The following is a 23,641-nucleotide window of genomic DNA, read 5'->3' as shown; positions in this document are numbered from 1 at the left end:
CTTATTATACTATAAACTAAACCATGAAGTGTACGGTAAAAAGCGTTCAAGAATTATATAACCTCTTTGAAAGACTCTTGGTGCTCCATTAAAGTGAGAAAGAAATAATGAATTTCAATAATTTACTAAGGAGGGAAAGGAAACTTGCATTACAAAACTAAGTTATGCCTTAATATGAGCCAAAATATATCTAAAGGCTTCTATGCAACAAGAAAATACAGAGAAAGGGAAAGAGGGAAACCTTTCTTGATGGAGTGAAAACGATAAAATTTCAAAGGATTTGTCATCAATGGAAAGAAAAGCTAAGGAATTTAAGAAAATATTTTAAACTAGTAGATAAAAAAATCTCCAAATTTTAGCACTTTGAACAAGGCCAAATAAAGGGCCACATGATATGATCCTAGCTTTCTCAAACTCCAACTTAGGAAAAATAATTTGTTGCCTAGATATCTTGGCCTACTGCATCCTCTCTCAAAAAATAATGACATTATCAAGAATGTAGTGAAAATTAATTATATTGACAATAAGTTCAAGCCACATAATGGAAGGTAAAATGTGAAAAGTATAGAGAACTAAATATCTAAAAATAATTTTATAAGATATTTCGCATGGTGATGGGACACCAACTTGTGATAAGCTTAGAATCCTCAACCTTGGGATAAACTTGATGTTGACATGGTTGATTATAGACAATAGAAAATGGTTGCTAATTATTTGCTTATATTTCTAGAGAAGGTTAGTTTCCAAAAAGTGCCAAGTGAATTTATAGAACTCGCAAGGAAACCCATCAAAGCCTATTTGTAATCAACTAGCTACATAATAGAATAATTGAGGTCTCTTAAAGTGAGTTGAGAATTCGAGTGAATTCGAGTTGCATGGATAATCTTGGTGGGAAACACCTCTAAACACTATTGAAGTGTGCATCACTTCCCTAGCATATCTTCATTTTATTCAAATATCATATTGTAGTGCTCTAAGAAATTTTTAAGAGATCTCAAGAAGCATATTGAGCCTCCCATGTGCGAACTTAATAACTATGATTTGGGACCAAGTGTACTTGATGCATATACTATTAAAAAAATACTTAGTGGCTCAATCACCCTATTGTGAGGTCAATTTTGAGCTCCCTAGGCTCTATGGTTATCAACAATCTTTATGTTGTGCTTAAGCTACATTGCTCAAAATTTATTTTGTGTGTCAAAAGGGTGATGCTCAAGCTCTTGATAACATGTTAATTCTTTGTGTATATAGAAATATCAGCTCTCTTCTGAACTCTAGCAATGTACTTGCCAAAGTACCATAGGAAGGTGACAATATGAGTGATCATTGTGTTCCACCAATCAATCTCATGATCCACATTTCTACCAATATGCAATGATGTGGTTCCTCTTATGTTTAAGGATTGATGTGTTGAGGAAAAACTTAGTGCTTGGAATTGCAATGATGCATTATTGCACTCCACCTTAAAAGCGATGGGATTGCATGAGCAAAGAGAATAATATTTAGATGATCTCTCATTGCTTTTCTATTATGGCTGAACAAATGAAACACATTGCAACACTATTGGTTTGTTTAAGAATTTTGTCATCACTACCCAATATATTAGAGTGTGTATATCATATAATATGAAAAATTATGACCTAAATTTTAGTTCAAATAGTCCCTAATGGTATTCAAATAAAACTAAGTTTTATACTCTCCCATACACCAATGCTTTAGCAACATTTTATCCTTGAGTGATACCACCACTTAAAATTAAGTAAAAAAAATCATTTAAATGTCCAAAAGCTTAAATGACCCAAGGGAATGAATAACTGAGAGCAAAATAGAATGAATGACTAAGAGAAAAATAGAACCTTAAATGACCCTAAGGAAATGACTAGGAGCAAAATAAATGTCCAAAAGCTTCTAAAACAGACAAACCATAATATAATAAGCCAAGCCATATTTATGACCAATTAAAATTTGACTTTTTGTCTAGACAGCATGCAGTATACACTTCTGACCATATTTATTATTAAAATTAAAATTAAAATAAAATGAATTATTTATTTAAAACTTTGATACTTTTAATGCTAATATATTCAATGTCATCACTACTATGTAATGACATTATGATTAAATAACCAATTCAAATCTTGAACCATCATTATCCATATAAACTTCAGTAGTTGACATGATAGAGGATGAGAACGAACTTCTTGATAAATAAAATTAAGAAGCTGACACAACTCTTCAGCAAGATTCTCTTCTTGTTCCCCACGTTTTCTGAACAGATCTTTACTCTAAAGCCAAAGCAATTATATTCAACATAATGTGGTGACTGCTTCAGAGTATTAAAAATTAGTGGACACAATGAAAATTTAGGCCTGTTAGATTTTCGTCTTTGTAATCTCCAATAAGCAAAAGGAGGTGTCTATTCTTTCTGATCTTCTAGTTAAAAGGGAGAGTTTTACAGAAGTACGTCCAGAGAAGATCAAGGAGAGAAGATCATTTTTCCTAAGCAACATAGACCAAAGACTCAATCATATCATAAAAGGCCTATATTTTTTCACTTCTCCCCCTGCTGTACCCTTCGATGAAATTGTCTCCATGACCACACAAGCATTGAGTAAGATTCTCGTTCCATACGACTTCATGTTTGGCAGACTCGCATTTAATTCAGAGCAAGCAAGATTCGAGATCGACTGTAATGCTGCAGGAATGCCTTTTGCCATTTGTTCAAGTCAACTGTCTTTATCATAGCTGGGAGATATTAACTATGCCTTCGCCCAGCTTTGTTTACTGCCCCAGTCTGCGAAACAAACACCAGAGGATCAGCCACTCCTATCGTTTCAGGTTATACAGAGAGTTCATCTTATAAAAATGTAGGTGTTTTACTTTGAGTTTTGTAGAATGGATATCCTTCGTCTTTTGACTATCAACAGACTCATGCTTCCATATCAGATGACAAAGTAGATTTCTAACCGATAGAAAATCTCTTTTTTTCACTATAGTAGTAATTGTTTGTTTATATAGGATGTGCACTGGATTATAATTAACCTACATGACACTTGCATAAGACCCTGCATAAGCCCCACAACCTTTTAGGTCAGCGTTAAGGCAAACATCAAATTGAGGAAGAGCTTACATTGTGCTGAAGGCACCGGCTAATCAGTGCAAACCCAACAATTTCTGTGTTGTGCTCAATGCACCAATTAGTTGGCTGGGCTTGATTGTTCAGTGGCTTGGGATTGTCCTGTCTATTTACCTTATATATTTTGTTCATTAAGACGTACAAACTGTGCTTCATTGCAGATAACTCAGTTTACATGTGGTGGCTTCGTTGTGGGAATCGCTATAAGTCACTGTCTTATGGACAGAGTTTCATTGGACGACTTTGTTAGGAACTTCTCTAACGTGGCTGCAAAGGGAGAAGTAGCATTCATACCAGTCATCGACCGGACCTGTTTGATGGCTCGATCTCCTCTTCAAATAGAGTACGAGCATGAAGAATACACAGAATCATCTACAATCGATCCGAGTGCCATTTTGAAGATGAAAAAGTCAGCCTTGACTGTTCCACCAAATAATTATGATTCTAGGTTGATCTCATTATCAGGAAAATTAGTTGAGGTCCTCAAGATGAAGGCCAAGAATGGTGGGGTTAAGCATTGCACAAGATTCATGGCAACACTGGCACACCTGTGGCGTGCAAGGACCGCTGCAATTGGAAACATGAATTCAGAAGACGTTTTAATTGTGCATTTTGTAGTGAACATAAGGTCTATTATAGTATGAATTAATAGTATCATATTTAAATTTGTCACTGTCATTACTAATCCGTATTATAACAGAGTCATTTCTAATCTCTGTATGTATGGATTGTTACCAGATCAAAGTTTAAACCCCCTCTTCCTAAGGAATTTGTGGGTAATGCAATAATCACAGCCTATGCTAAGGCCACTGCCAAAGAACTGCAGGATCAGCCATTTTGTGAGACTCTGAAAAAGTTGCAGGAAGGCCTGGATAGAATAACTGACAGCTATGTTAGGTCGCAAATAGATCTTATGGAGCTGCGAAATCGAGTGCTGTGCTTAGAGAATGGGTTTCTTGTAACATCAAGGTTGCATAGGTGAGGAAATCTGGAATTGGGAAATGGGATAAAGTCAGGCAGTGGAGACGTTGTGATTGAAGGGAGGACGCAGGGTGTGATATTCATGGCTGATCCAAAGGATGAAACTGGCATAAGGATGCGCATCGGCTTGGAGCCTCGTCATATGGCTAGATTCGAAGACCTTATTCAAATGTCGAACTAAATATAAACTAGAATATTCAGGAGATCATTTTGCCCTGCTCAAGGCTTGGAGGCAGACGAGGTTCCAGAATGTAAGAACATGAATGATTTCATATTAGGTTGCTGTAAGAAAATCATATTTACATGTGTAGATCTCATCTCAACAATATATTCTCATTTCAATGATTTATATTTTCTGTTGATTGTGGATGTTGTAGCAATCTTGTTCTTGGTTTGGGAACTTTGCTTCAACATTATGGAACTCTTAAAAGTGTGATGTGGACCATGATCTAGCTAATTCGAGGAGCCATTGGCAATTTGGCTTTAATGTCATGTACCTTCATTAAACAGTTGATTATATAGTTAGATACCAGTTAAAACATTATTTCATTGGATAGCATGAAACGATTTGGCTACAGTGAAAGTGTACAATCCTCAAATTCATAGTCTAGAATGTTGGAAACATATTTCTTATTTAACATTTTGTTGTTCATTGAAATTCGGTCTTCAGAGGCATCCTAAGCACTACTCCATTTCTTCAAAGACAAAATTAGGATGCCATTAAAAAGTACAAAACGTAGAAATAAAGTTATTAATTCACAAGAAAACATACAAATAAACTGAAATTACCATAATATAGGGAAACTGATACTTACGCTAGTTGAGATGTTGGCTACCTCTCCAAATTAAAAAAGTGGATTTCATGATCGAATGTTTTCAATGGAATGTGACTGATTCTAAAATTCAGCATTTACATATTGTATAGTTCAAGTTGTATTGTAGTCAATATTGAATGTTGTGCCTACAGTTACAAATGCAGAAGTTATGTTTGAGCCTTTGTAATAGTTTCTTCTAGAAGATGTTGTGTGTTCAATCATTATTGCAAAATTTTTAAGTCTTTGATTAAAGCAATTATCTTTATATATTATTGCAAAATTCAATTTTGAAATGAACAATTTGGCACCAGCCTCTAGTCCTTCAGGCTATTCTCATATGTCATGTTGCCAAATGACATCCTTGGCAAGGACACATAACTACATTTACAACCCACGGATAAAACAATGATCTTTAAGAACCAGAACAATTAAGACACTAGAATACAAAGATTGAGATAATTAAGATAGAAAAAAGAAACCCATTGGAAACAATGATAAGACATTTGGATTGTGTTAACCAATTGGAATATATATAGAAAGTGCTACACATTTCCCTTTAAAGAGAAATAATATTGCATGGACATAATTCTATAAATAAAGTGTAACATTGTAAATTATAACTGGTCAAATTTACACCTCATGTTTGTGCTCCTCCTTTAGCATGTATCATCCCCATCCCCTCTCTAGTTCCGAATTGACACTATTCTCAAAATTTGAGGTCTTGAACACCCTTTGGTGGGTCCTATCATGGGATACCCTCTCCTTGGCTATTTATCTTGGTCCTATTTGTAGAAGGAATAGGGCATGGGACGCTCCAGTTTGGACCAAGGTGCCCCAAAACACCTTAGTCCCTTTCAAACAGGCCCCCATTCCCGGGCTACACATGACTGTTGGAGGTCGGCCTAATCGGTAATTTACTTAGGGAACCCTATATAAGGGTATCCTATCAATTCATTTTAGATCTAAGACCCCATCAATCGTATACCCTATTATGTGTGCATCTATGAAGTATTCATCATCAAGCATAGTCAGAGATTCAAGTTGGCTGCATATTCATCATTCAAGCATCGTGGAGAAAATTTACATCAATCTTCGTGCAAGCATGTGTGTGTGATTAGGGTTTTTCATGTCCATTTGTTTGTCATGCCATTACATTCAACATTTGTGATTACATTCAAAGAGAGAATTGCATCATCATAAACAATTGTAGATCTGAGGTATATCTCCTTAACATTTATTTCAGTATTTGCATTATTTCATTCAAGGTTAATTTCTAAACTGGCATTTGACTTAGGAAAACCCCTATCCCCAACATCTTTCCCTTTCTCTTTGTGTATAGGAACAGATGCTGGAGTTGTACTCAAGAATTTCGATAATGCCGACAGTGACAAATAGGTTCAGCTTTTGACAATGAAAAATTTAGAGGACCATGGCAGATCTGTGCTACCTAGTCTCGAAAAACTAGGCCAAACTTTTGAGAACAAGATCTAATCATCTTATGTTGCCTAGATATCAATTGGTGGCTCCGTAGGACATCTATAACTTACAATTTTTGTCAAATTATCTCAATTATTCCTTATTTTACCCTAATTTTGCAATTACAATCCAAATTCAACTAAGAAAGAAAAAGACTCACACCCCTCGAAATTTGTAAATCTGATCAATATTCTCAACCCCTTTTCTAATCAAAATGTGGCTAGATCTATTGGATTTACCCCCTTCTTTCAATGTATGGTTAATTTGGTTAGTTAGTGGTTTTATTTGTTGAAACTCTAATTCCAAATTTACACCATTACATTTTGGTGAACTCGATTTCTTGCATGCTTATTTCTAATTTGTGGTCTCAGATCTAATTTTTAGGCATTTGAAAAAATAAATTTTGCACTCATCGTTCATAAAAACATAAATTTAGTGGTTAAATTCATAAGAATACTAATTTATTTTGCTAATTTTGGCTTGTGGGTTGCATAGTTTTTCAGTTATGTTTTCAGATTTGATTTTAGGCAATCATAATGAAATTTACTAAATTTATTTGTTTTCTATTTCATATATGATTACATTTCTTTTTTATTACATTTATCACAATCATGTGTTTGATAATGGCTTCTTTCATTTTGCATTACTTCTTTTCATTCATGGTACACTTGCATATTGCATTTTTAGGGTTTCAAAGATATTTTCTACTTGCAAAACATATCTCAGAGTTTTTATCCATGTCATATGTTGTTTTATGATTACATTTTTAAGAACACACATTACATTTGTAGATCATATAAAAGATTTTTTAGACAATTATAATCCTAGAGATGACATTAACAAAGTTAATACTTGTACCTCTCATGGGGTATCTAATGTAAATGGGGAAAATTCAATACTCCTATCAATGATCTCTCCAATGGAGAGCAAGAATTGAAGAGAAAGATGACACCATCCTCTTCTCATAGGCATACTCTAGTGCAAGGGGGGCAAGATGAAAATGTGGGTTTATCAATCCCTTTAGATTTTCCTCATTCTCCTAGAGCTTATCTTAGTCATAAAAATATTTGTAGGGAAAATTATGTTATGCATTTTATTCATGACCTATCTCCTCATATAACAATAAGCAAATATGAATCCTTAGATGATAAGGACCTTCCTTCCCAGCCTATCAAAGAAGATGTGATTAATGGTGATAAAAAGGAGAAATTCTCTACCAAGGACATTCCTTATTCATCTAATCCTCCCTTTGATCCTTCCATGTGTCCTTACACTACAAATTATAAAGAAATTCATGATGATAGTCCTTCCTCTTCACAATTGAAACATTCTTATAGGAGTGGTTATAACATAATCTCAAAACAAGGTTATAATGGACAAGGACTTGGAAAATATGAACAAGGAATCAAAGTCCCTATAAAACCTCCTTCACAAGATAGTACTAAAGGTCTAAGACATCCTCATCATTGACCTATGGATGATATCCTTAGGGCAAAAAGGTTTAAAGAGTATCTTGCAAGACATATAAATTATCATCCATCTAAAGGTGCTTCTTCCTCAAACAATCCTTTTTGCTCATAACATCAAACCCATGATCACCATGCCAATGATTGACCTGATTTTTAAAAGGGAATAAAAGTAATCATTGATAAATTTGGAACTATCAAAATCATAGAAGATGACCCCACTCCTTCTAGCGACCTTGTCCTACATCTCAAGAAACAAGACCTACTCCTATTGATGTTCAAGAAAAGTTAGCTACAAGAATCTTTTGGAGATTAAAGTATGATAAGAATGTTATTTTTCCTTTCATTAAACTTAATTACAATTATAAGAATAAGGTGTTGAACATTGTTTTTTTCATCATAGTTATTCTCATTCTCTTGGAAATTGTAAATCTTTAAAATAATTTGTTCAAGACCAATATGATCAAGCTCGCATAGCTCTTACAATTGATCTTGCATATTTTTTTGGTGAAGAGGTAATGCCTTAGCACTCCATTCACCCTACCATGTTGCTCCTCACCATATGACACTAGTATTAAACTTCATTGGGGTCTCTTTGTCATGAGTGGTGATGCTTTTTCAATAACAATCATCTTGGGGCGGCAACATATCTTTTCCTTGTCTCCTCGCTTGGGGGACAAGGACTACATATATTCAAGTCTCTCTTTCTTTCTGAAGATTACCTCTTCTTTTGTGTTGCATATTTCATAACGTGATATCATTTCTTGCATAGAATTATCCTTTGAATGCAAGTACATATATTTTCCTTGAGTAGGACCTATTCCTTGCTTGAAATGAATAAATATCCCCTTGGAGGTTGTGTAATCCTTCTCATTGTCTCCACATTTGGGGGGGCATTAATCTTTCCCTTCTCCTTTATAAGGATCCACTTTTGCTTTGTTGAGTGGTGTTTTATTACGATACGATGTCATTCCTTGTGTGAATTTGTTTGTTTGCTCAAGGATTCTCTCTTATGCAAGAGGTGTGTATCCTTGACTACGACCTCTTCTTCACTTGAAAATGTATATTTATTTTAAACAAACCCTTCACTTTGGGTCAAAAGTGTGCCATCCTTCATCAAGAATCCCTTTCACATAGCAATAGGGGGAAGGTATGCATTCTTGTTCTTCTTCCTCTTTTTTGGTTGATGATGATATTTTATTCAAGCAACTCCTCTTGGAGGTAGATGTCTTTTGAGAAAAGATCTCTTCCCCTCCAAGGATTTCCTTTATACTTGTTGCAAGATATCTCTTTTTCAACTATCTTGTCCTTGCTTTTAAGAGTAATGCCTCTTTAGCTTGGATTTATGATCATTGTTGCCTAAAAGGATATCTCGTTAGTGTTGAAGGTATGTATCCTTGTTTCTAGCTTCCTTAAGACATCAACATAGGACTATGTTGACATCTAGATGGGGGGCATAGCATATTTTCCTCTTTGTACTATATTTTTGTATGTCTTATACAGGGTGTTCAGACTTGAAACCAGGCAAAACAAAGTCTTATATGGGGTGTTCAGACTCGAAACTTGACAAAACAAAGTCTTATATTAGATGCTTCATTCCTAAAACTAGAAACAACATTTATATATGTCTTATATGGGGTACACATTCTCAAAACTAGACAAAACAAAACAAAACTCATACAAGGTGTTCAAACTCGAAACTAGACAAAACAAAGTCTTATACGAGATGCTCCATGCCTGAAACTAGACACATGTTTGCATTTACATATCATGTATTATACATGTTGTTGCATGCTTGAAACCAGAAAAAAACAAAGTCTTACACGAGACACTAAATTCCTGAAACTAGACAACAACATATGCAGCAAGATGAGTGGAACTAGCAAAACACAACTACACTATTTTGACTCTCCTCCCCAACATGGATCACCGAGCATAATACAACTTGCTAGCCTATGGCATCCATGTCCTCTCTCTTTTCTCTCCTTCCCATGAGCTCATAGCTTTGCTATTTTTGGATCATGGTTCATCATTTGATGCATGCACTTGCTCTTTTTATGTGATCTCTTGTGTTCTTGTGATAGCATTCAAAAAAGGATATTAGTGGTTAAGACATTTTGATTATCGAGGTCTCTTCAACTTGTTGACTTGGAGCCTTTTTGTGTTGTGTCTTTAGTCTTTGTTTATCTGTTCGCCTTTGTCTTGGTTTTTTGTCCTTGCATAAGATTGTGTGAGTTAATATTGTAAGATTGGGGCTTGGTTCCTCAAAATTAGTGATGTCTTATCTCCTTTTGATCTCACTCCTAATTGATCCTCTCTCTCATCTTTCTACCTCACCACAAGTATTTTCATAGGCTCATAATCCTATTAAAGTAGGGGGCTAAATGTAGCATGATAGTTGTAACCAACCTGATTTACACCTCATGTTTGTGCTCCTACTCTAGGTCCGATTTGACCGTATTCTCCAAATTTGATGTTGTGAACATCCTTCGGTGGGTCCTATCATGAGATAGCCTCATCCCTAGCTATTTATCTTGGTCTTGTTTGTAGAAGGACTAGGGCATGAGATGTTGTGGTCTGCACCAAGGTGCCCCAAAATGCCATGGTCCCTCTCAAGTGGGCCCCAATTTGAAATGGGGTTGGTTGTATATCTCCCTGATAGAATTTGATTCTTAGGGCTACAAATTATCATTGGAGGTTGGCCTAATAGGTAATTTACCTAAGTAACCCTATATAAAGGCATCCTATCAAATGATATTAGCTCTAAGACTCCATCAATCATATACCCTATTATTCATACATCTGTGAAGTATTCATTATCAAGCATACTCAGCAATTCAAGGATGCATATTCATCATTCAAGCATTGTGGAGCAAAGTTACATCAATCTTCATGCAAGCATGTGTGTTTTCCATGCCATTACATTCATTATTTGTGATTACATTCAAAGAGCAGTGTGTTGGATCATCATCAACAATTGTAGATAGATCTGAGATATATCTCCTTAACATTTATTTTAGTGTTTGCATTATTTCATTCAAGGTTAATTCCTAAACTGGGGTTTGACTTAGGTAAACCCCTATCCCCAACATATTTCCCTCTCTCTCTGTATGTAGGAACATGTGTAGGAGCTATACTCGGGAATTCTAATAGTGATGAACAAGTTTAGATTTCGATAGTGGAAAATTCAGACGACCAAGGTGGATCTGGGCTACCTGGTCTAGAAAAATCAGGTCGGACTTCTGAGAACAAGTTCTAAACATCTTGTTTTGCCTAGATCTCAGTAAGTGGATCTGTGGGACATTTGTTGTCACAACCCTCCTTTATCACTTTTTGATTTGATACAATTCTATTATATTTTTGGTTGAGCTATTGAAAATGATTGAATAAATAATATAAAAGAATAAAAATGGACACACACACACACACTTGGAGAATATAATTATTTTTATTTTTATTTTTCCCACTCAATTATGGCACATGTTGTAGGAGGAATTAGAAGCTTCTAGAGGAATCTTCAATGCCTTGCATGTAACTCCCCCACTAGGTTTTTAATCAATTTTCATGAGTCCAATATTGGAAAAGAATCCCACTCTTAATTAATTTCTCTAGATAGTGGAATTAAAAGATTTTTCTTATATATTGTATGCAAGTTTTCATAAGGGAGTGTTGATTATGTGTTGAAGAAAATTTTCCAAGTTTCCTTGTTGTTAGTAGTAGGATCTTCTTTGGTAGTCTCATTTTCGTTGTAGGATTGCTAAGTTGTTCTTGAAGATTTCTCTCAAGTTGCAAGGAAGGAACAAAAAAGATAGCTAGAGGATTCAACATCAAGCTTCAATAAGCCAGGTTCTCTTCTTTGTCATCTCTCATTTACATATGAGAAATTTATATTATAAAAAAAAAAATAGCTTCTAGATCTTCTTTTATAAAAAAATAAAATTAGATTGTAAATCTTTTCTTCTTATTTAGGAATAAATATTGATAAAATACTTTCACATAATGCATGTAAAATATAGCTTTATTATTTATTTTATTTTCTTTAGAAAAATATACATATGATCTTGCTTTTGCTTTTCCAAAGATTTCAGATTTGTGCAAAAATCATATTTCCCTTATTTAAAATTCTTTTTCTGAGATTAAAAATCTTCCCTATGTGATTAAATGATAACCATTTGTGTATGAATCTTATCCTTGTTATTCTTCTCTTAAATTCATTACTGGATTGGAAATCTGAATGTAAATCTCATTTTCTTTAATTAAATCTTACTTCCCTGTGAATAATCTTACCTCTGTGCAAATACAAGTTTGATCTTCTGCATATAAAGTTATTTAAATATTTTTTTTCTTTTTCCTGCTAGTAAAAAAAACAAATCCATTTCTCTCTGAATGAAGATTTGATCATAAATCTTAATTCCTTAAGAGTTGTCTTACTTCTCTGTGAACAGGAAAACGTCTGGAAATAAACTTCACTGTATCCATTATTCTCTGTGGAAATAAAATATAAATCCCTTTGTGAATATTAGCTCCTAGAAATCTTCTTGAAAGCTTTGTTATCTCAGCATAAACATCTATTTTTCAGTTATCTGTACATTGCTGAAAAGTATTAATCTCTCTGTGTTATTTCATCTCTGTGATTAAATTCATATCCTCATAATAATATTCCTTTTGTACATATATCTTTTATTTATATCCATATCTCTTTATGTTTTTAAATAAACTGGAAATAAATAAAAAAACCCACATATAAACATATATATATTTTATTAAATTTATACCGAAATAAATATATACATTTTACTAAACTTATACCAAAATAAAAATGAATATCGCGCAGTGTTATTTCAAAAAGGGGAGGTCTTCAAACTTATTTCGAATGAGAAAGCGTGCAGGGGAGGCGGTAACCACCGGGAGTGGTACCCCCCACCACCCTACGGTTTGCTACGGTAGTGGCCGCAGGGTAGTGGAGGGGACCACGGCGGTCCCCTCATCACTGCGGGCCTGCACCCGCAAGTCCGCAGTGATGATGGGACCCATGGGCCCCCCTCCACTCCCCATTAAATTCAAACAAGCCTCGTACCCTTATTTCTTTTAGTTATTTAGATTTTTTTATTAAATTGCAATTTAAGAATTATCAATAATTGCTTAGTTAAATTTTAAGTTTATTTGTTATAAATTTAAGTTAGTAAATTAAACTTAGGAATTAATAATTATTAAATTAAATTTAGGGATTAATAATTGCCTTAGCTTAAATTTTAAGTAAATTAAACTTAGGAAAAAATTCATAAATAATTAGGATTATTGTGTAATAAATTTGTAAGGTATATAACTGGAATCTCTCAATCCATTTGAAATTTATTGGGTTACTTGGTCGGTAATTTTAGTTTCTTTTAAAACAATTAAGTCATATTATTATGATTTGACTCAAAATTTGTCTCTGTCTAAACTAATTGCTATTTTGGAAACGGTGACTCTATAATTAATTATTCCCGTGGTAGGAATAAATCATTGCTTAATCTCGCATGTAAGTTACACTATTTTTGCATCATGCAAATTACTTATACATTAACTGCATTTATTGACGTCTTCATCATCTCCATGTAAGTTACGCATTTAATTATTAAATATATGAGTTTCATAATTATCATTATTATGTAAGTTATATTTCAAGTTTTGAATATTAAATAATTTTAGTTATGTTTTTATTCCACGTAGTTCATCAAGTAGTTGTTTCAATTAATTGAGCTTTGCAATGTCTAATTATGCATGTTCAAGTCATAATTGTTTTCAAGCATGATGTTTTCATAAGTTTCTTAGTTAAGAAAACTAAATAAAGGAAGTTGGAAAACCAAAACCTAGCAGCGTTCGGTATATACAATGCCTCTGGGTCACGCTTACGGGTAATGTCATCGTGTTGAACTACTGCACTTAACGCCTAATAAAGCTGCATCAACGACGTCTGTGGCATCGTCCCTATAAATCGTCAGGGAGCAATAAGGGACACTTGGAAGTTAAAATCCAAGGGGCGGGTAATCCCCCTTGGATCGATAATCTAATAAGATAATCCTTAAATGATTTTTACATCTGCTGAGTTAAACCATAGTAAACCCCGTTAAGGTTGATTGAGTGAAATGCTTTTATGAAATTGATTTAATCTTGAAGAGTTGTTGACGATTGACAATTTGGTCAAGGGTGACGCTTATGATAGGTAATTAAGATCTAGTTGTTTTAGGCCACAAGCAATAGGCCATCTTGAGCCTTTGCTTAAGTGCTACCACCGTGGGTGGCAACCGCAGAGAAACTGTCTGGGACATTGACCCTAGAAAGGGTTGCATACCCACTAATCAGTTTACATCAAACCATAGAGTAGAAAATAGAACTACATACTTTATGCCTTGATCCCATGCCGAAATGGGTATGTAGGCAGTCTTGGGATGGAGTTTTCCCTAGTACTCAGGCATTCGTGGTGGGGTCTAGGCTTGGTAAGAAGAAGGATTGAGTAGAATCCTAATTTGAAAGATAAGTATAATAAAAAGGAAAAAGTAACTCAATGCATACTCGGAAGGAATCCCGTATGGATTCGCTCGATTTCCCGAGGCTTTAAGCCAAATTCTGAGGCAGAATTCAAGCTTGTATTATGTTATTTTGATTACTCCTAAGGACGGTGACCTCAGTGTACTCCTATTAGAGGAGTGTAGTACTTAGTGAGTGACTCAGGACCCGAATGGTCCCGATGAGTCTAAGTCTCTGGCCAGAGCACCTCCTATCCTAATTGGATAGATGCCTACCTCATATGGGTAGATGCCTATCCCATATTGGATAGATGAAACCTCTTGCCCCGTATGGACAGATGCCTAACCCGTATGGTTAGATGCTCATCTCGGATGGATGAATGCCTAATCCTAATGGATGGATGCCCACAGTATACGATTGAATCAAACACAAATGATTAAATTAAACAAACAAAAAAAAAGAATGGTCAAATTTTGTTGGGTTAAACAAGGTGGGTTATTACATTTGTAGCTTACTGTTTTTGTCAAATTACCTCAATTATCCCTCATTTTACTTTAATATCATAATCACATTTCAAATTCAACTAAGAAAGAAGGAGAATCACACCCCTCAAAATTGGTAAATCTAATCAGTATTCTAAGCCCCCTTTCTAATCAAATTGTGGCTAGATCTATTGGATTTACCCCCTTTTTTCAATGTATGGTTAATTTGGTTAGTTAGCAGTTTTATTTGTTGAAACCCTAATTCCAAATTTACACCATTACAAAATTATAAAAATAAATACCACTTTCGAACTAGTTGCCCACGTGTAAGAATATAGTGGTGTCTTCACATTAAAAAAGGCAGTAGTTATTGAAAGGAAGTTGAGGTGTAGAAAAGCTTCCAAGTATAATCAAATTAGGAGAGTGAATACAAAAATTCTCACAAATTCTTAACAATTACAGTTTAGATGAATATTAAACCTAAAAATACAAATTAAATGAATGCAAACCATAATAATACATGATTAACATGGGAAAATCCTTTTGGGAAAATACCCACAGTGCAAAACACATAGTTCAATTGTATTAACAACAACGGTTACAATGCAATGTACATAGACAATTCTCTACACGAGTAATCGTAACAATGGAGAATCTTGGTGTAATTTTGACAACACAACGATGTCAAAAATAATATTCAACCTACCATGCAAAATGAGCTAAGGAACCACATATTTATAACTACTCCAACATGAAGAATGAATGCCAAACTTTCCCAAAACAACTCGCATGCCTAGGTGTGAACAAGAGTCTAATATGGCATGTTGTCATAATCAAGACTTGGCTTGTCAACTCAATACTGCTAATTCCAACCACTATCCATAATAGAAATGACACAACGAGAATATTTAGTCAACATTGTTGCAGGTGTGCAAGTAGTCTTTTCTTATGCAAGATGTAAATGGTGAGAGGTGCTATGATAATTACTAGAGGTGTCAGATTTGACATGTTGTATAAGTTGGATGCATACACTGTTGAGTGTAATAGCACTTCTTTGAAAAAAAAAAATTGATACTTTGTTGGAAGATGTGAGGGTTTGACCTTCAAGAGATGGTCATGGCTTTTGGGTACCTACGGATAATCTTTCTTCTAAAGAAAAGTTACCTGTAAAGAAGACTACACTATGGCACCAAAGCCTTGGCTACATTGGAGAAAAGGGTCTAAGCACCTTGAAAAATAAAAACCTTGTTGAAGGTTTGAATTATTGTAATCTTGCTTTTGATTTTTGTGAGCATTGCATTTATGGAAAATAAAACCGAGTTCAATTTTACTCACGTTCTCATAAATATTGTGGTGTGTTGGATTGTATTCAGTTTGATGTGTTTGGTCCTATAGGTGAATTCCTTCAATTGCAACATCCACATATTATGTTTTGTTATTGATGATTATAGCAGAAGGACATGGGTATATTTTCTAAAGAGTAAATTTTGTAGTTTCCAATCAATTTAAAGAATTTAAAGCAATGGTTGAGTTGCGAACTGGAAAGAAAATAAAATGTTTGATAACTGATAATGGCGGTGAATTTTTCTCCAATAATTTTGATAAATTTTGTAAAGATCGTGGCATTAATAGACAAAAGATGATTTTTTATGAACCCTACAACAAAATGGAGTTGCAAAAAGAATGAACAAGGCACCAATGGAGAAGGCTTGGAGTATGTTGAGTGGTGTTGGTCTAGAATAAAAATTTTGGGTTGAAGTTGTTGCCACTACTTCCTACCTGATTAACAAGTCTCCTACATCAGCTCTTATTGATTAAACACCTATTGAGACATGGTCAAGTCATAAGCCTTCTTTGAGACATCCTAGATTTTTTGGTTGCAAGGCATATGCACATGTGCCAAACGAGAAGTGAACAAAGTTGGAGAACACGACTATGAAATGTCTCTTCATTAGATACAATTATGGTGTGAAATCATACGAGCTTTGGTACCTTTTTACACAGAAGGTAATACATAGTAGAAGTCTTATTTTTAGTCTATCACATTCTAGCTTGAATAGACTAAACAAGAAGATGTGGTTCAATTACTTTCTATGTTTAAAGGAGTTGAATTAAGACCCCTAGGTAGGTAAGAATTCAAGGAGATCCCATCTAGCTCTGAATCTTCAGAAGAGGAGGAAGAACCTCCAACTCAGCTTGTTAAAAGGTCTACAAGACATAAGCAACCACCTGAAAGCTATCCACCTGATGATTGGAGATGTATTTTTTCTTTGAATATTAATGTGAAGGAACCTAGATCTATAGAAGAGGCATTGGGTATGAATGATGTAAAATCTTGAAAAATTATGGATGAAGAAATGGAAGCTTTGAAAAAGGATGATACATGGGATCTTGTACCATTGCCTTAATGATAAAAAATTGTTGTTTGCAAATGGGTGTTCAAGTAAAAGATTAGTTGAGATGGTGGTATTGAGAAAGAGAAAGCAAGGTTGGGGGCTGAAAGGCTACTCTCAAGTTGAGGGTATTGATTATGGTGGGATATTTTCTCCTGTTGCAAGACATCCATTAGATTTTTATTTCTATTGTTGTTTCTTATGATCTAGAGGTTGAGCAAATGGATGTGAAATATGTTTTCCTTCGTGGTGATTTGGAGGAGGATATTTATATGACGCGATCAAATAACTCTACAGTAAAAGACAAAATTAATTTGGTTTGAAAATTCAAGAAATATTTGTGTGGCCTGAAACATAGACCTAGGATACATGGTACCAAAAATTTGATACATATGTCTTGAGTTTGGGATTTTATCATTTTAAATTGGATCATTGTTTTTATTATGAAATTGGTGGTGCTCATTCCTTGTACATTGCATTATATGTTGATGATATGCTATTCATTGGTAAAGGGAAAGGTATGATTTCAAAACTAAAGGCTCAACTTGCTACTAAGTTTGAAATGAAAGATCTTGGTGTAGCTAAACACATTATTGGGATGGAAATTAGAAGAGATAGAGTGAACAAAAACTATGGCTAGGCTAGAGTATGTGGATTAATTTTTTATGGAGGTTCAATATGTAGGATCATAGATCTTATGTGTTCCTTTTACATTTGGAACAAAATTATATGTTCTAGATTGTCTTACATCCCCATCAAAGATGGAAGACATGAGCAAAGTACTTTACCAAAGTGAAATTGGATGTTTTATGTATGTTATGGTTTGTACTAGACTAGACATTACCCAAGCAATGAGAGTTATTTATAGATATATGTCTAATATTAATAGAGTTCATCAGGGTGTAGTTAAAAGAGTCTTCAAATATTTGAAGGGTACCTTAGAGAATTCTTTGTGTTATTACGGTAATATGATAGGAGACAAGATTTTCTTTGATATTCATGGTTATGTGGATTTAGATTGGGCAGGTGATGTTAATAGTAGAAGATCCACCAATGCTTATGTGTCTACTTTATTTGGTGGTGCAACTAGTTGGATGAGTAAGTAATAGGTTGTGGTTTCTTTATCCACTACTAAAGTAGACTATATGGTAGCTATTCATGCTTGCAAAGAAGCCATTTGGCTTAAGAGGTTGTGTTAAGATATTGGAATAAAATAAGGTACAATGACATTTTATTGTGACTGATAGAGTGCAATCTACCTAGCTAAGAACCTGATATTTCATGCCTGAACCAAGCACATTGATGTTTAGTATCATTTTGTCAAAGATATGGTTGAGGATGGTAGGGTGAAGCTGGTTAAGGTAGAGACTTAGATCAATTTTGCAGATTCTTTAACTAAGGTTGTGAGCATTGAGAAGTTCATATGGCGTTCAGAGTCTATGGGCCTCTCAACCCCAATTGATTAAACAATGATGCTGGTAGCCCTCCCATTTCTATTGCAAGGTGTTTGACAAGTGGGATTTGTTAGGAAAATAGTGTCTCAACCTTGAAATAATAAAAAGGTATTGTTGATAAAAGGTTATTGTTTTTCATTTCCAAATAATATATTGGGCGACTTTTGGAGTGTGGGGTTTTACTCCCAAAAGGATTTTCCCCACATAAATCACTATGTTATGGTATGCATTCTATTTATGTTTATTTCTATCAATTTTTTGTAACTGTTGTATGTATATATAAAAGTTTTGTGTTAGGTCCACCTCTCAAGATTAGCATAGGAAGTTGTTTCAATATCATAAATTTCTTACATTGTGCATGCTCATAGATGCCAATGAATTCTAGGATAGCTTCGTCATTATGAAAAGTATCAAGATGGGTGATCCTCGGTGGTCCCAATCTATTAGTTCAGGGTGGCAAAGGGAAAGTTCAATGGTCATGATGGATTTATTGAAAAAGGAGATATCTATATCATTGTAATCTTTCTTAATAACCTCCTTGAGAATGTTGTTCACTTCAGTGGAAATTATCTTAACATCATGAGAAAGACTTGCCAAAGTTGAGGCCTCACAAGATTGAGATCCATATCCAAGTCCTTGTTGTCTCGGTTTTTCAACTAGTTCAACGGGCTTTCTAATCATGCCTTGTTTTTCATGACCCAAACCTCCACCTTGGTAGTTCTATTTTTGGTTGACAAGCTTGAATGTGATCTAAGATATATCTCCTTGAAATATTTAAGAAGTGTTCCATTGTGCTTTAGCTCTTATTTATAAATACATTAATATATATCCTCTTCAATCGCTTCTTGATTGAGACCTACAATTGATTGGAAAGTGATAGACCCAAAATCTTTGACCAATGGTTCTTTTTGTTTTTGTTGTGAGGAAGGTCTTCCATAAGTATGTGGATCCAAGGGAATGTTGCCCATAGTGAAAGCATCTTTAAGCTTATATTATCCATGACCTTTATTAGCGATCTTGATCCCAAAAAATTTGGACTCAAAAGTGGTTGTGGCTTGGGCAAATGAAAGGATGGTATCAAGGTCAATATAGGATAATGAGGAGATTGCATTGGGAATCACAATCTCCATCCCAAGACAATTATGTGAATGGGGAAATGATGCCACAAGAGAACGACAATTCATAAAAGGTTGCGGATCTACAAGGATGGTGACTTCATTGCCTTTGTAAGGGAATTTTAGGCACTGGTGGTTATGGAGGGAACAACCTACATGGAACGAATCCATGGGTGACCAAGGAGCATGTTATAGGGGAGATCAAGATCAACCACATGACATATTGTATGTTGTAGTGTTGGACCCACCTGGATTGGAATAGAGATAGTGCCTTTGGAATTCCTCTCCACATTATCACAAATTTGATAGTGATCGCTTATTTTTTTAGATCACCTTGAGTGTACCCAACTTGTTTTATTAACTTTAGAATGCATGCATTAAGGCAAAACCATTATCCAACAAGACTCACTTTACCTTATATTGTACAATGAGGACCTCTGGTATGAAGGGATTAGTTGTGATTGGGTTCAATGGAAGACATGTCATGTTGGCTAAATGAGAGCCGATACATGAAGGAAAGGTATCCTACTAAATCTTGAAACTATTTTGGGTCTATATCATTAGGGACACATGTATAATGGAGGGCTTTAGTGAGGATATCTTGATGGATATACAATGGTTTTAGAATTCTAAAATGGAGATTTGTGTGGAGTCTTTCCAAGGTGATCCAAGATATTGCATTGTGCATTGGGATGGGCTGAAGTATATGGAATTGGAACAATGATTCTCCCTATTTCAGTGGTAACAACACGTTGAAGATCATGGCCTTTGATATCTACATGCATATCCCCTTGAGTGATATAATCAACTATGTTCTCATAATTGAATAGAACCAAATTATAGAACTTTTACATTATTAGTACAATTGTTTTGATTTTGATTTTGATTCACACTTGGTCTTGCATTGGTATTAGAAGGCCTTGCTCCAAGTGTATTCTTGGGGAACGCATTTTGATACAAAAGATATGTTTGAGCAATTGTTTTTGCACAATCATCCAGTTTCCTTTTAACAAAAAAACATATTAAAGGCATCAATGAGGGGCAGAAACATATGGGACTGAAGCATATGGGAGGAAGGGATTCGTTTTGGCCAAAGTGTACGTATCTAAAAGAGGCATAGGACATAGATCTAAGGAGCATAGGCTTGGTTATGCATTTTACATTGTTGCATAGCCAGTGCCATCAATGATAGCCTGGACATAATTCTTAAGCTACTTTCATTTATTAGTGGCATGTCTTTTAATCGATAATCGTCATAGTATTCATTATCTTTGTACCACGTTGGTTTTGGTCTTGACTTATCAAATGGTTGCCTTTGTGGAAATATGATCAGTTGGTTTTGACTCATCAAATGGTTGTCTTTGTGGCCTTTGTGGAAATATGACGAGTTAGTTTTGACTCATCAAATGGTAGCTTTTGTGGAAATATGACGAGTTGGTTTTGACTCATCGAATGGTTGCCTTTGTGGAAATATAACGAATTGGTTTTGACTCATCAAATGATTGCCTTTGTAAAAATATGACAAGTTGGTTTTGACTCATCAAATGGTTGCCTTTGTGACAATATGATCAAGTCGTTTTCACTCATCAAATAGTTGCCTTTGTGAAAATATGACCTTTCCTAATTGTGAATGCACTGAATGGTACCTATTCAATGATATCATGGATTATGCAATGGCATTATCATTAAATAGCCTATTCAAATCTTGAGGCTTCATTATCCATATAAAATTTAGTAGGTGACAGACAAGGACGAGAACGAACTTCATGACAAACAAAATTTATAAGTTGAGAAAACTTTTCAGCAAGATTATGTTCATGTTTCCCCCATTTTTAATAAACAGATACTGCCTCGACAGCCAAAGCAATCGTTTTAAACATAGTATTCTATTTGGCCGGCGTTATATTCGATTTTGCCGGCATGTAGTGACTGTTCCAGAGTCAATGAAATTTTAGGCCACCTTCCATGGTCGCAAGCCTTAAAAGATTTTCGTAGTTGGAATCTGCGGATAGAAAAAAACAATGGAGGTGTCTATTCTTTCTGATCTTGGAATTAAAAGGGAGAGTTTTACAGAAGTCCATCCAGAGAAGATCAAAGAGAGACGATCACTTTTTCTAAGCAACATAGACCAAATATTCGTGGGTCGCATCTTGAACAGCCTATATTGTTTCAGTGCTTATCCCGCTGTATCCTTCGATACAATTGTCTCCCTGACAACACAAGCACTGAGTAAGATTCTCGTTCCATACGACTTCATGTGTGGCAGAATCGCATTTAATTCAGATCAAGGAAGATTCGAGATCGACTGTAATGCTGCATGAGTGCTTTTTGCCATTTGTACAAGTCCACTGTCTCTGATAGAGCTGGGAGATATCGACTATTCAAATCCTGCCTTCAATCAACTTTGTTTACTGCCCCAGTCTGCAAAACAAACACCAGAAGATCAGCAACTTCTATCTTTTCAGGTTATACCAAGAGTTCATGTTGTAGATTTTATTTTTATTGATACAAAATAAAAATTAAGTAGAGGTACGATACAAAGGCTGAGAATAGGATTATGTATGGAATCATTTTGATAGAACGAATATCATATCAGATTACAAAAAGAATGCGTAGATAATATAAAATCTTTCACCGCAGTGCTAATTGCTTATATGAGATTTGCATTGCAGATAACTCGGTTTAGATGTGGTGCCTTCGTTGTGGTAATAACTACAAGTCACTGTCTTATGGACAGAGTTTCGTTGGACGATTTTATTAAGAACTTCTCTAACTTGGCTGTAAAAGGAGAAGTAGCATTCATACCAGTCATCTACCGGACTCGTTTGATGGCTCGATCTCCTCTCCAAATAGAGTATGAGCATGAAGAGGAGACAGAGTTATCTGTAATTAATCAGAGTGCCATTTTGAAGATGAACAAGCCATCCTTGCCCATTCCACCAAACAATTATGATTTTAGGGTGATCTCATTATCAGGAAAATTTGTTGAGGACCTCAAGATGAAGGCCAAGAATGGTGGAGTTAAGCATTGCACACGATTCATGGCAACACTGGCACACCTGTGGCGTGCAAGGACTACTGCAATTGGAAACATGAATTCAGAAGATGTTTCAACTGTGCAGTTTGTAGTAAACATAAGGTATATTAAGTAGTATCATGTATTTTAATTTGACACAGTCCTAACTAATCTCCATTATACCACAGCCATGACTAATCTATGCATATATGGATTGTTAGCAGATCAAAGTTTAATCCCCCTCTTCCTCGGGAGTTTGTGGGTAATGCCATACTTACAGCCTATGCTAAGGCCACTGCCAGAGACCTGCAGGATCAGCCATTTTGTGAGACAGTGAAAAAGTTGCAGGAAGGCCTGGATAGATTAACTGACAACTATGTTAGATCGAGAATAGATTCAATGGAGTTGCCAAATAGAGTGATGTGCTTAGAGAATGGGTTTCTTGTAACATCATGGTTGCATATGGGAGGAGAGCTGGAATTGGGAAAAGGGATAAAGTCAGCGTGTGGAGGCATTATGATTGAAAGGTGAGCGCAGAGTGTGGTTTTCGTGGCTGATCCAAAAGATGAGGCTGGTATAATGATGCACATTGGTTTGGAGCCTCGTCACATGGCAAGATTCGAAGACCTTATACAAATGTCAAACTAGAAGATAAACTAGAATATTGCAGAAATCTTTTTGTCTTGCTCAGGGCTTGGTGGCAAAAGAGATTCAAGAATGTAGAATAATTTCATGTTATGTATCAAGTGACTCAATAGTCAAAAGCATTATCAAATGCTAAATAAATAGCTGTAGTG

At 35.0% G+C, this 23,641-nt stretch overlaps 1 protein-coding gene and 1 pseudogene across 1 annotated transcript; both read left to right on the top strand.

Moving 5' to 3' along the window:
• The first annotated feature begins 699 nt into the window (after positions 1–699).
• LOC131080048 (acyltransferase GLAUCE-like) lies at positions 700–21,783 on the top strand. Its single transcript, XM_059217423.1, has 4 exons — positions 700–735; positions 3,298–3,764; positions 3,875–4,114; positions 21,672–21,783. The coding sequence occupies exons 1-4, from the start codon at positions 700–702 to the stop codon at positions 21,781–21,783; spliced, it is 855 nt and encodes a 284-aa protein (XP_059073406.1).
• Positions 21,784–21,849: 66 nt separating this feature from the next.
• LOC131080047 (acyltransferase GLAUCE-like) lies at positions 21,850–23,375 on the top strand (annotated as a pseudogene).
• The last annotated feature ends 266 nt before the right edge of the window (positions 23,376–23,641 follow it).

The sequence above is a fragment of the Cryptomeria japonica genome, chromosome 3 (assembly GCF_030272615.1).
Source record: "Cryptomeria japonica chromosome 3, Sugi_1.0, whole genome shotgun sequence".
Classification (NCBI taxonomy): domain Eukaryota; kingdom Viridiplantae; phylum Streptophyta; class Pinopsida; order Cupressales; family Cupressaceae; genus Cryptomeria; species Cryptomeria japonica.
Note: the sequence above shows the minus strand (reverse complement) of the source record. Positions and strands in the feature narration are given on the sequence as shown.

Excerpts from the sequence above, each read along its gene's own strand:
- LOC131080048 (XM_059217423.1), top strand. The coding sequence starts at position 700 with ATGGTTGCTAATTATTTGCTTATATTTCTAGAGAAG. Across the intron at positions 736-3,297 it reads TGCTTATATTTCTAGAGAAG|ATAACTCAGTTTACATGTGG; the intron begins GTTAGTTTCCAA and ends GCTTCATTGCAG. Across the intron at positions 3,765-3,874 it reads CATTTTGTAGTGAACATAAG|ATCAAAGTTTAAACCCCCTC; the intron begins GTCTATTATAGT and ends GATTGTTACCAG.